Raw genomic sequence first — 12,926 nt, 5'->3', positions numbered from 1 at the left:
TTTGGATACTTTCCAGGGGGTGTCTTTTGTGATCCCTTTATCTTAGGGAACTTTTGGCTTATGGACATTATTTGGGATGGTTTCTTGTCTTATTTTGCTGGATTAAATATGAAAAATGACTCAGTTATTAGGTTGGCTCTCATACGTTTATATATACACAAGTATGACTCTGATATGTATACATAAAAATCAATGCAACAAAATAACATTAGTATTCCATGAAAGATGTACATCCATGTCATTGTGGGCCTCCTATAATTCATCCTAGTTCCCGTTTGGCAACCCTACATCACCATTAAGAGACTGATGTCATGATGTGTACATGGCATGTGCATCTCCTTTTGACTAGAAACACGGATGCTTCTTGGGAGAAAAAGGATCAAATGAAAATTAGGATCTGATATAATTAGATTCAAAATATAGGGACTAAAATATGTAAAAGAAAGACAAGCCCATTGGGCCGGACGAATTCCATGCAAATAACAACCTATGTCTCGGTTTTATTTGGGGGGGATATGCCTTAGGACATGGGAGGTAGATTTTTGTAATAAATTTTTAGAATGTCGATGGTTATTGCAAAAAAAAAAAGCCTTTTAAGAAAATAAAAGGAACGGGAGAAATAATCCGACCCAAATATCTGCACAAACTCCAACACCAACCACAAATCTCATGAGTGGATTGCACAAAGTGACTCACCTGGTTACTCCTTTATTCTGCGGCCTGCGGCCTCGTCTCTCTGGCCCCATCTCGAACACCTTACCTGCATCATCCAATGGCCACCATATCCACCTTCCTCTCGAGACCACCTTCCTCTCGGCCTTCCATCCCTAAGCTAGACTCGTCTCCCTCCGCCTCCTCCTACGCCTCCTTCCCGCACTCCGCCAAGAAGAGACTCCAACTGCGATTGCCCCTCCGTCTCGCGAGGGCGAGCCAGGCTCAGAAGTCAGCGCCGCTCACGAGCGACGAGCGAGTGCAGCAGGTGCACACCATCGCCGAGTTCGACGACGCGCTCCGCGCCGCCAAGAACCGGCTGGTGGTGGTGGAGTACGCCGCGAGCAACAGCCCCAATAGCCGGAAGATCTACCCGTTCATGGTGGAGCTGAGCCGCACGTGCAGCGACGTCGACTTCCTCCTGGTTATGGGCGACGAGTCGGAGCACACGAGGGAGCTTTGCCGCCGGGAGGGCGTCGCGCGGGTCCCGCATTTCGGCTTCTACAAGGGGATGGAGAAGGTAATCAACCGGGGAGTTTTTATATCCCAAATTAAAATTCCTTACAATTAGTTAAAAATCTTAAAATCCACTTAACCCCAACCCCCCCCAAAAAAAAAAAAAAAAAAAACCTTTTCGAAAAAATCTAGGAATTTCTAATACATACCCATTTTTTTTTTTTTGTGCTAATTGTTTAGCAAAAAGATAGGTAGCTATAAGTTACATTATTAGTTATGCAACTTGACAAGAAAAATAACAAAGGTGGCATTTGATATTGTATTTATATGTTTGCAAAAATTGCATCTATATATTGAGTCTTATGCCGCTATCTTGACATCTATACATATTCTCACCCTTTTAGGGGAAGAAAAAAGAGAGAAGATTCGAGACTTCTTTTTTTCCCCTACAATAATTTTTCATTTAACACTAATAGATGCATCAGGCCAGATGGCTCCAAAACCTTTAATCTAATTATTTAGAATCTATTGTCTAATATTTATCTAATCCTTATGACAGCGAGTATGCTCTATTATTGTATACATTATTGCACAATTTAAGCATAAGTTAATTACATTTTGACCTCCTAAATTATCACTCCAAATCAATTACTAAGCCCGACTGGTTAATTAGACAGACAAAAATATTTATATTTTCTCTTTTCCTTTTATTTTATTAGTTGAGGAATGAGATAGGGCTATAATTAAAAGTGGATTTTAAAGGGCTTAGAGTTTGATGTTTGGCAAAATTATCATAAGAGCTATTACTGAAGAAAATAGAAGGATATAGAAAAAAGAGGAGGATATTTTGTCAATTTATTTAGTTAACTAAATTTTAAGATTACTTTCAACAAATTTTTTAATTAAAGAGGTCGAGATGTAATTAACCCTTTTAAACCTCTGGGAGAGGCCACTTATTCTACTCTACACTCCAATGCGGCATTTGCGAGGAGAGATTGCTCAGGATAATTTATCTCGAACTTATTTAGAACAACTCTAAGAATAAAAGGGATATAAACTAACTTTATCTCCATCCAAACATGAACAGTCTTTGTTTCCGACAAGACTTAAAGAGGTTAGACTCATGTACTTGTGAATTAATAGTTTTGTAGGAAGAGGGAGAGTGGAAAAGTAGTTTATAATTAGATGACATAACTTTAAACAACTATGTTGTACATGATGCCAGGTCCACGAGGAAGAAGGCATCGTCCCCGACCAGCTCATGGGCGACGTGCTCTACTACGGCGACAGCCACTCCGCCGTCGTCCAGCTCCATTCGCGCACGGACGTCGAGTCCCTCATCGAGGAGCAGCGCGGCGAGAACGGCAAGCTGGTGGTGCTCGACGTCGGCCTCAAGCACTGCGGGCCCTGCGTCAAGGTGTACCCGACCGTCGTCAAGCTGTCCCGGTCCATGGCGGACGTGGTGGTGTTCGCGAGGATGAACGGCGACGAGAACGACAGCTGCATGGAGTTCCTGAAGGACATGGACGTGGTGGAAGTGCCCACCTTCTTGTTCATAAAGGATGGGGAGATACGCGGGAGGTACGTGGGGTCTGGGAAGGGGGAGCTCATAGGGGAGATTCTTAGATACCAAGGTGTGAGAGTTACTTGATGAATTTGGATTTTGGAGAAGATGAGACTCATTATATATAGATTAAATTTATTAGCGGTTGTCTGGTAACTGATCATGGAATAATTTGAAAGGCATACATCATTAATATTTTGTAGTACTAATTAAGTTTCATCTACATCTTTACTTGCTTATATATCCATTGGAGTACTGCAGAGGAAGTAGATTCTTATTGTGTTATTTTGCTTAACCAATTATGAAAGACATGCATGTACTCATAAAGATGAGGATTTTAGATATGATACATGTAGTTGGTTTATTGTCTAAATTATTTAAACTTTTGAATCAATCAATAATTTAGTATGATATTAAAGTCTCATTTTTTTTTTCTACTGTTAAAAATATGACATACATTATTGGGTCATTATCTAACATATCAACATATTTTTTTGGAGGTACGCATTCACACCTCATTAGCTCTTTTTTATTAATTTTTTATTTTCTTAATATTACAGTATTAAAGGTTAAATGACTGATATACATTATTGATGCATTACCTATATTTATTAACATATAATTAGTCTGTTACCTAGTCATAATTGCAACACGATTAGGAAGACAAACTATAAAAGCTTCCCTAATATTACATTTGGTGGTTTGGCGCAAACTTCGCTTCTCCCATGTGAACTGGTCAGCAGAGAACATTCACATTAAAGATAAGTAGATAACCAATTAGATAAATTGGAATTGGAGAATCCCACCTTAATAAATGTTGTTATACCTTCCAAAGTTTAAAATAGTTGAACCAATTTTATGGTTCTAATCCGATCGGTTGATCCAATTTGGCAACGCCGAGAGCATTCATGCCATGCCCAACTTAATTATTGAATCTCTTTCTTTTGGGTGGGGAGAAAGAAAGTAAGATTAGTTCCATTAATTAAAATGGTGGGTATCACCCACCTCTCTCTCTCTCTCTCACAGACATTATCCCATACATGTTAGCCTTCCAAATTCCTACAAGGAACCCATGTGAGGCAAGGCCTATATAATATAATCCAATGTCCTCCGATTCAAAGATACCATCAATGGCGAAGTTCTTCTTTGTTAGGAAACAGAGGAAGCAAACAGCAGCAGAGGCAATAGAGAAGCTCCATGGCGGAAGAGTGATCTCCCTCGAAGAAGACGACGGAGGAGTAGTACGTGTGAAGATTGTGGTGAGCAAGGAGGAGTTGAGGCAAATGGTTGCTTCGTTTGGCCAAAGGCAGAGGAAAGCGGCGGCTCGTCGTGATCAGCTGACAGCGCCGCAGTCCCTGGAGCAGTTGGCGTGTGTTCTGCGGAAGCGGCGGGCGGAGAAGGCCGGCGAGGGGCGGGGGAGGTGGCGGCCTGAGCTGCAGAGCATCCCTGAGGAGGTTTGAAGAGGTGGAGCGGAGAGCAATGGGGACTTGATGTTGGCTTATTTTTTGTACAGTTTGCAAATGTATTCCAGAAGTTTTTCGTAGATGTTGAAGTTGATACGCGTTGCAATTTAATTGGGATATTATTAAATTTTTATTCTAAGAAAATTTATAGAAATCTTCTTGTCATTCCTAAGTAGATTAAACGGTTAATACTACTACTCTTATTTTAAAGAAGGTTGTTGATGATTAAAAATTTGTACTTTAGTTAGGCCAAAATTATATAGTAATTAGATTTTAACTTAACCCAGCAAATGCCTAACCTCCGCACCAATCTCATCTCCGTTATCTCTACTTGCACCTCCCTTCGCCACCTTAAACCCCTCCTCTCCCTCGCCGTCACCTCTGGCCTCCTCCGCCGCGACCCCTTCGTCTCCGGTCGCCTCGTCGCTGCGTTGTCCTTCCTTTCCCTTCCCCTCTCCCTCCTCGCCTTCTCCTCTGCCGCTTCCCCCTCCGCCTTCGCCTTTACCTCCCTAATCCGTGCCGCCTCCTCCTCCCCCTCCCCTTCACTCTCCCTCTCCCTTTTCTCCCGCTTCCTCCGCTCCGGTCTCTACCCCGACCGCTTCGTCTTCCCTTTCCTCTTCCGCGCTTGCGCTCGCGCGGATTCCTCTTCTTCGCGTGCTCGATCTTTCCACGCTCTCGCTTTGCGGTGTGGGCTCGCTCACGACACCCATGTGGCCACTTCTTTGCTGCACGCCTACGCTTCCTGGGGCTTGTCTGATGATGCCTTACAAGTGTTCGACGAAATGCCTGACAGAACTGTTGTCACTTACAACGCGGTCGTTTCCCGCTTTGCAATTACTGGGTCCGAGTTACCAGGCCTTTCGCTCTTCGCCGACATGTTGGCATCGCAAGAGAGATCAAAGCCGAATGCCGACACCTTCGTCGCCGCGCTCTCTTGTTGTGCAGGACTAGGCTCCCTTGCCCATGGCCGTACCGTGCACGCGCTTGCTGCTTGCCTACTCGATTCACCGCAGAACGCCGAGTTGGGTACTAAGCTAATCCACATGTACGCCAAGTGCGGGAGCCTGGCGGCGGCGAGGCAGGTATTCTCTCTGATGGAGACGAAAGATGCATCGGCTTGGACAGCCATGATTGCGGCTCTTGCTATGCACTCGCGGGGAGAGGACGCCGTCCAGATGTTCGACGAAATGGTCAAGACGAAAGGGATGTCGCCGGACAGCGTCACATTTACTTGCGTCTTGCACGCTTGCAGTCACTCTGGGCTGGCAGAGAAGGGATCAGAGCTGTTTGATGAAATGAAGAGGGTATACGGTATTGAACCGAGAATGGAGCATTACGGCGCGGTGGTCGACCTCTTGGGTCGGGCCGGGCTGGTGGCGGAGGCGAAGAAGGTGGTGGAATCGATGCCTTTCGAACCCAACCGTGTGGTTTGGGGATCATTGCTGCATGCTTGCTTGGTCAATGGCGAGTCCAAGGTTACTGATCAGGAGTTGGAGAAGCGAGCGTTCACCGCCGCAGAGGGAGTTGGGTTCTTTGTTGGGGTTTCAAATATGTATGCTAAGAGTGGGAGGTGGGATGAGGTGGAGAAGGTGAGGGAGAGAATGGCGGAGAGGGGAATGAAGAAGGAGAAGGGGTTTAGCTTGGTGGAGGTTAACGGTAAAGTTTTCAAATTTTTGGTGGGAGATGTGAGGCACCCTTTGACTTTGGAGATATATCAAATGTTGGATTGGATCTACGGAGGAATGATCTCCGAAGGATAGATTGCGAGGGCTTCTTCGTAATCCCACTTGAAGTTGGCTTAGTTTTGGTTAATAATTCATTCAAGACCGTCGGATGCTCATCAATCAATTAATAAGGATATGTGGACGGTGATAATGCATGTAAATATGTAACTTTAGAGGGGTGTAACAGCAAAATCTCTCCATCAAAAAAGAAAAAGAAAAACAGCAATATCTCGAGGATCTAACGCGAGGATTAGCCGATATAAATTTCGGGTTGGACCCCTCTTCTCCGAAGAGAAGCCAAGTTCCAAAGGGGGAGCGATAGAGAGCGAACGATGGAGATGGAGATATTAGGAATAAATTTCGGGTGCGTTCTTGGATCTTTGACGGCGAGGCAGATCCCTGAGAAGGATTGCTTGCTTCCTCTCATCTCAAAGCTCCTTGGGTATTGCATCGTCGCCGCCTCCACCACCGTCAAAGTCCCCAGGTAACGCCCGATTTCTTAAATCCTTTTCTTTGATTTGCGCCTTGGAGATGTCTATTCTTTTACATTTTGCTTGATTGCGTTGGGAAAGAAAAGATATGTTTTTGTGGTTTAGGGTCATCTGGAATACTGATCGATTGTTAGGTTACTTCAAGATCATCTTTTCATTTAAAAATAAATAAACTTTATAGTTGGTCACCCAATAAATCAAACAAAAGAAAAAAAAAATGTTGACTGCTGCATTTAACTAGGGCATGATAAATCACTGAGTGTCATCAGAATTAGGGTTTACACCGTTGGTTTAGCAGAACCAGGGACTAATATAATCGTACTTTACAATAATTTTAGTGGTTGCTTTTAACAGTTATTTCATTGATTAAATGAGTATTGAAGAATGAAATTGTAGAGATTTATTTTAATTCATTATATATATTCTTTTGGTCTGGACTATCTGTCTTGTTTTGATAGGAACAAGTGAATTACTATAGTGTCCATCACATAGCAATTTTTAACTATTTAAAGAAGTCTTACAGGTCTATGATATTTTCAGCTTCAAGATGCCATTTTCTTTGGAGAGTTGGAGACTTCTGATTTCCTTTTCTTCATATTTACATTGCATTAATACTATCTAGGAGCAGTAGTTACGGTTCGCTTTGTGTCTCACATAATCTTTTGCACAGTGATTTGACATTTTCTTTTAGATATAGATATGACTGAGAAATTACATTTTATAAATTTGAGGCTTCTACTCACTCTAGTCTTAGGAACCTCTACAGACTTTAGTAATGAAACTCTTCAGCATTAACTCAAAAAAGATCTTGATAATTTCAGGTATATGTTTGGATTCTCTCTACTTTGGATTCATCTTTGGGCCTTTGGCACTATGATGCCATCATAGTCTGCACTAGGAGGAAGTCCCATGCAATTATTCTTGCTTTCCACTTTGATGTGGTTTTCCCCTGATGTAAATCTTATATAAAACTCTGATTGAACTATGATCGTTCACTTCAGGTTTACGGATGGAACTGAGGCCTGCCTTGATGTGGGCATCATCTTCAATTTGACCAAAATAAAGTTGCTCGAGTCCAATTTTGGTCTAATTGATTTAATTAGGCTCAACTTATTTTCACATTTAATTTGTTGAGTTGATTTTTAATTCAAATAATCAATTGAATTAGTCAATTGATAGATATGGTAAGCCTATATGCGGGGAATGTCCCCATTGAGTTATTACCTAAATTGGGTTAATTAATTTAGGTAAAATTTAATCAATTAGGATCCTATTAGGAAATAAGTTCCATTAGAATCAGCTAGAATCAAAGTTGTTAACCTATTTAAGGGTTATTGCATGAGAAACAAGGAACGATTTGGAACAAGATTTATTTGAAATCTCTTATTTTCTCTCCTGCGGTCTTCTTCTTCTTCTCTCTCTCTTTTTCTTTCTCTCACTTTCTCCTACTCTGTCTTAAGATTCTTCTCTAATCTCTTCTACTTCCTCTCTAAACCTCTCTTCTTTTTCAATCTCTACTTTTTCGTTGGTTACTACTGTTGTCCAAAAGATTCCAGTAGTGAAAGAGAATCTTTAGGTGCCTGGACGTGAAGAGGAGTATTTGGTTTCAAAGTAAAAGCACTACTATTCTATTTATTGGTAAACATAAACTCTAAAGTCTTTTCTTACACTATATTTTAGGCTTTTCTATTATCAATGTACCTATTTTAGAGTTGAGGAAGCTACTGCCTTATCTGAGTGGTTTACTCTCCTTCTATCTAGTAGTGATTCTTTTAATCAATTAATTTTTTATCAGTTATTACTTACTATATTTTACTTTAGTTACTTGTTTGGGTCAATTGTTCTCCAAAACATTGCATTCATCCTAGATTTGCATCATGCCTCCATTTAGTAATTTATTATATGTTTGCAATATTGGTGTGGCTATTTGCATAATGAAATTGCAAGTACAAGTCTACTAGGTTTTCTTAAAAATGTGTTTCTACTGGTGCAGCAGATATTCTCTTGCTTTAGAATGAGATAAATCTGTTCTTAGCACATGCTTCATTTGTTGCACAAGATGTTGCAGTGCGGCTTCATCTTTTCATTATTTTCTCTGCACCTACTGATTCTTTTATTGTGCAGATATTGAAAATTTTGAAGCACAATAGTGTCAGAGGACTTAGTGTTGCAGCCTTTGAGCTTGAAGTTGTGGGTTACACTATTGCTTTGGCATACTGTATTCACAAAGGATTACCATTTTCAGCTTATGGGGAACTAGCCTTTCTCTTAATTCAAGGTATGCGTTCAATGATTCTACCATTATTTAGATGTTTGGACAAATGGATATCATATGCTCTTTCCTCATTCTTCTTGCAGTACTGTCTGTTAATTGACTTAAACAAATGTCTATTTGGTTTATGCAGCTATAATTTTAGTTGGAATTGTTTATAAATATTCCCAGCCGCTTGGAACCAAAACATGGATCAAAGCTTTGCTGTATCCTTTGCAATTTATTATTCTGACCATTTTATGTGATTGCAAGCATTAAATTTCACAACTATTATGTGAGATTTACGATCCCTTTTATGCTTTCCTGAAATGATGGTTTGTCAGATATTGTGCTGTAGCACCCACTGTTTTATCCGGACAAATTGATCCAGTCCTTTTTGAAGCCTTATATGTAAGTTGCAACTGCTGATGTACCAATTATATTTATGGTACCCTGCATATTTCACATAAAGTTGTTTACATACTATACTACATGGTATCTTACTGCACTATTAATGTGCTACACTGTATGCATTGTAGTCATGCATATCAGTTACTAGTGCAGTAAAATGTCTATTTGGTTTATGAGCTATACAAATTTGCTCATCAGTAGTCATGCTTATCTACTGCACTATTAACCCGTCGCAGGCTTCTCAACATGCAATCTTTTTCTTCGCCAGAGTTCCACAAATATGGAAGAACTTCACTGTGAGTTGCAAACCTTTGTATATACTACTTATCATCTGCTGTAGTGAATTCATCCCTTAATAATCTTTGTAGTTGGTAGTGGTAGTAGAAGAAAGTTGAATAGAAGAATTTGAAACATCCGCGAAGGTGCCTATTGTAAGTCCTCCGATGGATACAAATACTTGTTAAACTTAGAAGGTCCATAAAACAAAGAAGGACTAGTTTAATTAACATAACAAGATATGCTAGGGTCAGTTTTGCTTGGATATATATTATTGTTGACTGTGACAACACATGCTTAATATTTGGAAAAAGGTTCAACACTTTTTGTAGTCAGGGAATGTGCCTTGGGATCTGAAAGAGTGTCAGACTGAGGTGGAAAAGTGAGCACTCCCCACTTTGCAAATTCATTCCACATTCGGCTGTCTGGCCTGTTCTGTAGGCTGTCTGTACTTCAGTCTTTGAAGTTAAACACCTTTCCTTGTTCAGATAAATGCATTTTGCATTGTATATGATGGACTCCTTTGAGTTATAGTTGCTTAGGGGCCATTTGGTTTCATTTATTAAATGCTGCATCTATATCTTAAAGTGAAAAGCCAATATAAGAAGAAACTTAGATCCTTCCCTTTTCCTTCTTGTCAAAGGTTTAGAATCCTTGTTTTGACATCCACAGAATTCAGGTGGATGCCAAGATGTTGCAATATGAATCTAGTTTGGCACTTAGAAATAAGTTGTGGGATGTATAAACCAAAAGCTGATTTTAAGATTACATATTATGTGTATATACAGCTCCTTGAAGTACTTGAAACAACCACTATTTATAGGATCCATAAATCAAAATTTGATTTTCAGAATACATTCTGTGTATAGGATAGATACAGTTTCTTGAAACTCATGGAAACAAATGTCCCTTTACTGCCTTGTAACCAGTTGTTTAATGGTCAACAATCTCTTAAGTTCTGATTTTGCAAATACATTTCTGAGGTACTAACCAAATTTCTTGGTTTTATGAGCTCTCATATTTATCCATAAAGAAGGCTTGTTTGTTATGATATTTGAGATAGCTTTTCTTATATTTTGCAGAATAAGAGCACCGGGGAACTCAGTTTCTTGACATGTTTAATGAACTTTGCTGGCTCTCTTGGTGAGTCTTACAACATGATCATCTTAACCACTTAAACTTTCATCTTGGAGACAATCTATCACTTCCCATCCTTTTGATTTCAACATACTATATTAGCTGGTATAAAGTTTAGTTTTTGACTTTAACTATATTTGTATAAGACTTTTGTTAATTACTCGAGATATATGAATAGTGAATACCTGTCTAAACATATATTTCCTGTAAATCCTATTTTTTGATCTTTATTGAAATATGTGAAGTTCTCTCTAGTTTCTTTTTTATGCTCCTGACTTGCAAATTCTGACCTTTGTTTTGGTTAAGATTGAACAAATGAGTCCAAGTTGGCGTGCTATATGTCCAGTTGGTTTTCCACTTTCCCTTTCTAGATTGCTAGAATGAACTTTAAGCTTGACTTCATCCTGTTATTTCATCTGTGTGCAGTAAGAGTATTTACAAGTGTTCAGGAAAAGGCTCCAGTAAGTGGTATCCTTCAATTTTGTTTCATTATCATTAAATTTGCTTCATTTCATTGTCTTGGCTTATTGCATTATGTCTGCTGCACGTTTTGGTACCGAAAATGCTTTTTTTAATCTGTATTAGCTGCTTCTTTTTTGTATGATACATATTTGACACTGCTCCTACATAAATGATTATTTTTTGGTGTCATCTTCTTGACATTATATGTTGTTTAATTCTCTCATTCTATAAATATGAATGCCAACTTATGCTGTCAGTTTCTCTATGTTTTATTGAGGTTGTTTGAGTTCCTCATTGTTCTCCCAAACAAAGTTGATGTGCTGGTTAAAAACGTGCATTCTACATGTTAGTAAGAGTCAACAATGACTTGTGCTTTTCGCATTTTGATTGTTTTTAGACACTCCTTGAAGTATGGACAGCCACGATCCATCTTTTTTAAGTTCTTTCTTACCTAGTTATCAATTTGCCATCCTCTCTCATTCTTTCATTTGCTTGTTATTGTGAGATATTTTACTTGGCTTCTTTTCTCCCATGGTAATGTGAATTTGTATGTATGCTTGCATCATTTTCTCCAAAATGTATAAAACTTATGCGGTGGAAACATTATTGAAGTCGCGCTTTTGCAACGTAATGCATTATTGACTAGTTTATTGTTTGTCAACCTTAATCCGTTCAAAGTGGTATTGGGTTCCGTGAGTGGCATCATCATGAATGGCACCATCTTAAGTCAGATACTCATTTACCAAAAGCCGCAAGTGAAGAAGGAGAAGAAAGAAGAGTAAATTGTACAACATATTTGATCCACAGTTTGCTGTAGCATTCCTCTTTCACTGGAGTAAACCAAGATGCCTGGGAAGTACTCTGCAGCTCGCATCATCACAATTATACATTGATGTCTTTAAGTGAGTGATTCTTTTGTATTGTATTTAATGGTTCTCCATGATGATATTTTAAGCTTCTAGTTTTACAATTTAAAACAGCATGTTAGTTGTTCGAAATTTAACGAGAGATTAGTTGGCAAGATATGTCTCAGCATCCCACATATTGAAACCACATTCATGCTATTTTGATGAAATTTTGACAAGCAGGTGCACCAAGAATTTGCATAGGTTTCTTTCTATTGACTTTGTAATTAGAAAAAAGAGTATGTGATTATGCCAACAAATATTCTATACTTATCTCAATAACTGATATATTTAACACCCTAGTTATCTCCCAAAGTCAAATTTTAATAATATCATCCTGTTCCCTTTTCATATTTCGCACTTGATCCATCTTAATTACCCAGTATCATTGCCATAACCATCACTTTTAGTATATCACCACATATCTTTCTATTGCTACAATTATTCGAACCATCGCATAAATTAAAAAGTCCCTATCCAAAAAGAACATATCCAAAAGCAAGCCGAAAAGAAAATATCTTCTTCTCCCGTTTGACTTCTAGCCGAGGCATCAAAAGGTCAACATACTATGAACTCAGGTCGATCCCAGTTTATTATTATTATTATTATTACATTTTAATTTCTTTAAATTTGATGTCTCGTGCTTAATTTTGGGTTCGAATGTCAAAATAGATTGATATCAATCCAGCCGCCTCGGAAATTGCTCCGAAGTGCTACAAAACTTTTGCATGCAGGTCGACGCCTTCTTTGTGCCACGTGTGGCGGCTTGCTAGAAAAATAAAAATTTGAGAGAGAATATAATAATATTTAAGCAAGCTTTGATGCGAAAATAGGAGTATTAATTATTAATATCTTGTGATAACTGAAATATTTGAATAAGATGAACTTATTTCTACTAGTGACGACCATTTATATGAAGACACACTCCACGATTTATTAATTAACTTGTTTGCAGACCAATTAGTATAAATTGCATTCATGTCATTGTCTTCGAATGAAGTAATTAGTTGACCTATGGAAATTATCATTATTTATTTAATCATATGCTTAATATATGGATAGTTATTTAATTATA

The 12,926-nt window shown here is 39.0% G+C and overlaps 3 protein-coding genes across 3 annotated transcripts; all 3 read left to right on the top strand.

The window, feature by feature from the left end:
- The first annotated feature begins 506 nt into the window (after positions 1-506).
- LOC140781243 (thioredoxin-like protein CDSP32, chloroplastic) lies at positions 507-2,954 on the top strand. Its single transcript, XM_073127154.1, has 2 exons — positions 507-1,231; positions 2,393-2,954. The coding sequence occupies exons 1-2, from the start codon at positions 773-775 to the stop codon at positions 2,816-2,818; spliced, it is 885 nt and encodes a 294-aa protein (XP_072983255.1). The 5' UTR covers positions 507-772; the 3' UTR covers positions 2,819-2,954.
- A 1,530-nt stretch (positions 2,955-4,484) lies between these two features.
- LOC140781963 (pentatricopeptide repeat-containing protein At1g59720, chloroplastic/mitochondrial-like) lies at positions 4,485-5,954 on the top strand. Its single transcript, XM_073128277.1, has 2 exons — positions 4,485-4,710; positions 4,966-5,954. Exons 1-2 carry the CDS (start codon positions 4,485-4,487, stop codon positions 5,952-5,954), a joined length of 1,215 nt encoding a protein of 404 aa, XP_072984378.1.
- A 167-nt stretch (positions 5,955-6,121) lies between these two features.
- On the top strand, positions 6,122-11,967 carry LOC140781244 (mannose-P-dolichol utilization defect 1 protein homolog 2). Its single transcript, XM_073127155.1, has 8 exons — positions 6,122-6,400; positions 8,531-8,687; positions 8,815-8,887; positions 9,005-9,071; positions 9,308-9,367; positions 10,430-10,490; positions 10,911-10,952; positions 11,625-11,967. The coding sequence occupies exons 1-8, from the start codon at positions 6,251-6,253 to the stop codon at positions 11,726-11,728; spliced, it is 714 nt and encodes a 237-aa protein (XP_072983256.1). The 5' UTR covers positions 6,122-6,250; the 3' UTR covers positions 11,729-11,967.
- Positions 11,968-12,926: the final 959 nt, after the last annotated feature.

This window comes from Typha latifolia, chromosome 2, assembly GCF_019914945.1.
Source record: "Typha latifolia isolate L0001 chromosome 2, TyphaL0001v2, whole genome shotgun sequence".
NCBI classification, from domain to species: domain Eukaryota; kingdom Viridiplantae; phylum Streptophyta; class Magnoliopsida; order Poales; family Typhaceae; genus Typha; species Typha latifolia.
The sequence above is the reverse complement of the archived record's forward strand: the minus strand, read 5'-3'. Positions and strand labels throughout refer to the sequence as shown.

Bases quoted from the DNA above. Each gene is read 5' to 3' on its own strand.
- LOC140781243 (XM_073127154.1), top strand. From the start codon at position 773: ATGGCCACCATATCCACCTTCCTCTCGAGACCACCTTCCTCTCGGCCT. The intron at 1,232-2,392 runs GTAATCAACCGG...ACATGATGCCAG, and splicing joins TCTACAAGGGGATGGAGAAG to GTCCACGAGGAAGAAGGCAT.
- LOC140781963 (XM_073128277.1), top strand. From the start codon at position 4,485: ATGCCTAACCTCCGCACCAATCTCATCTCCGTTATCTCTACTTGCACC. The intron at 4,711-4,965 runs GTGCCGCCTCCT...ATGCCTTACAAG, and splicing joins CGCCTTTACCTCCCTAATCC to TGTTCGACGAAATGCCTGAC.
- LOC140781244 (XM_073127155.1), top strand. From the start codon at position 6,251: ATGGAGATGGAGATATTAGGAATAAATTTCGGGTGCGTTCTTGGATCT. The intron at 9,072-9,307 runs GTAAGTTGCAAC...AACCCGTCGCAG, and splicing joins TCCTTTTTGAAGCCTTATAT to GCTTCTCAACATGCAATCTT. The intron at 10,491-10,910 runs GTGAGTCTTACA...ATCTGTGTGCAG, and splicing joins GAACTTTGCTGGCTCTCTTG to TAAGAGTATTTACAAGTGTT.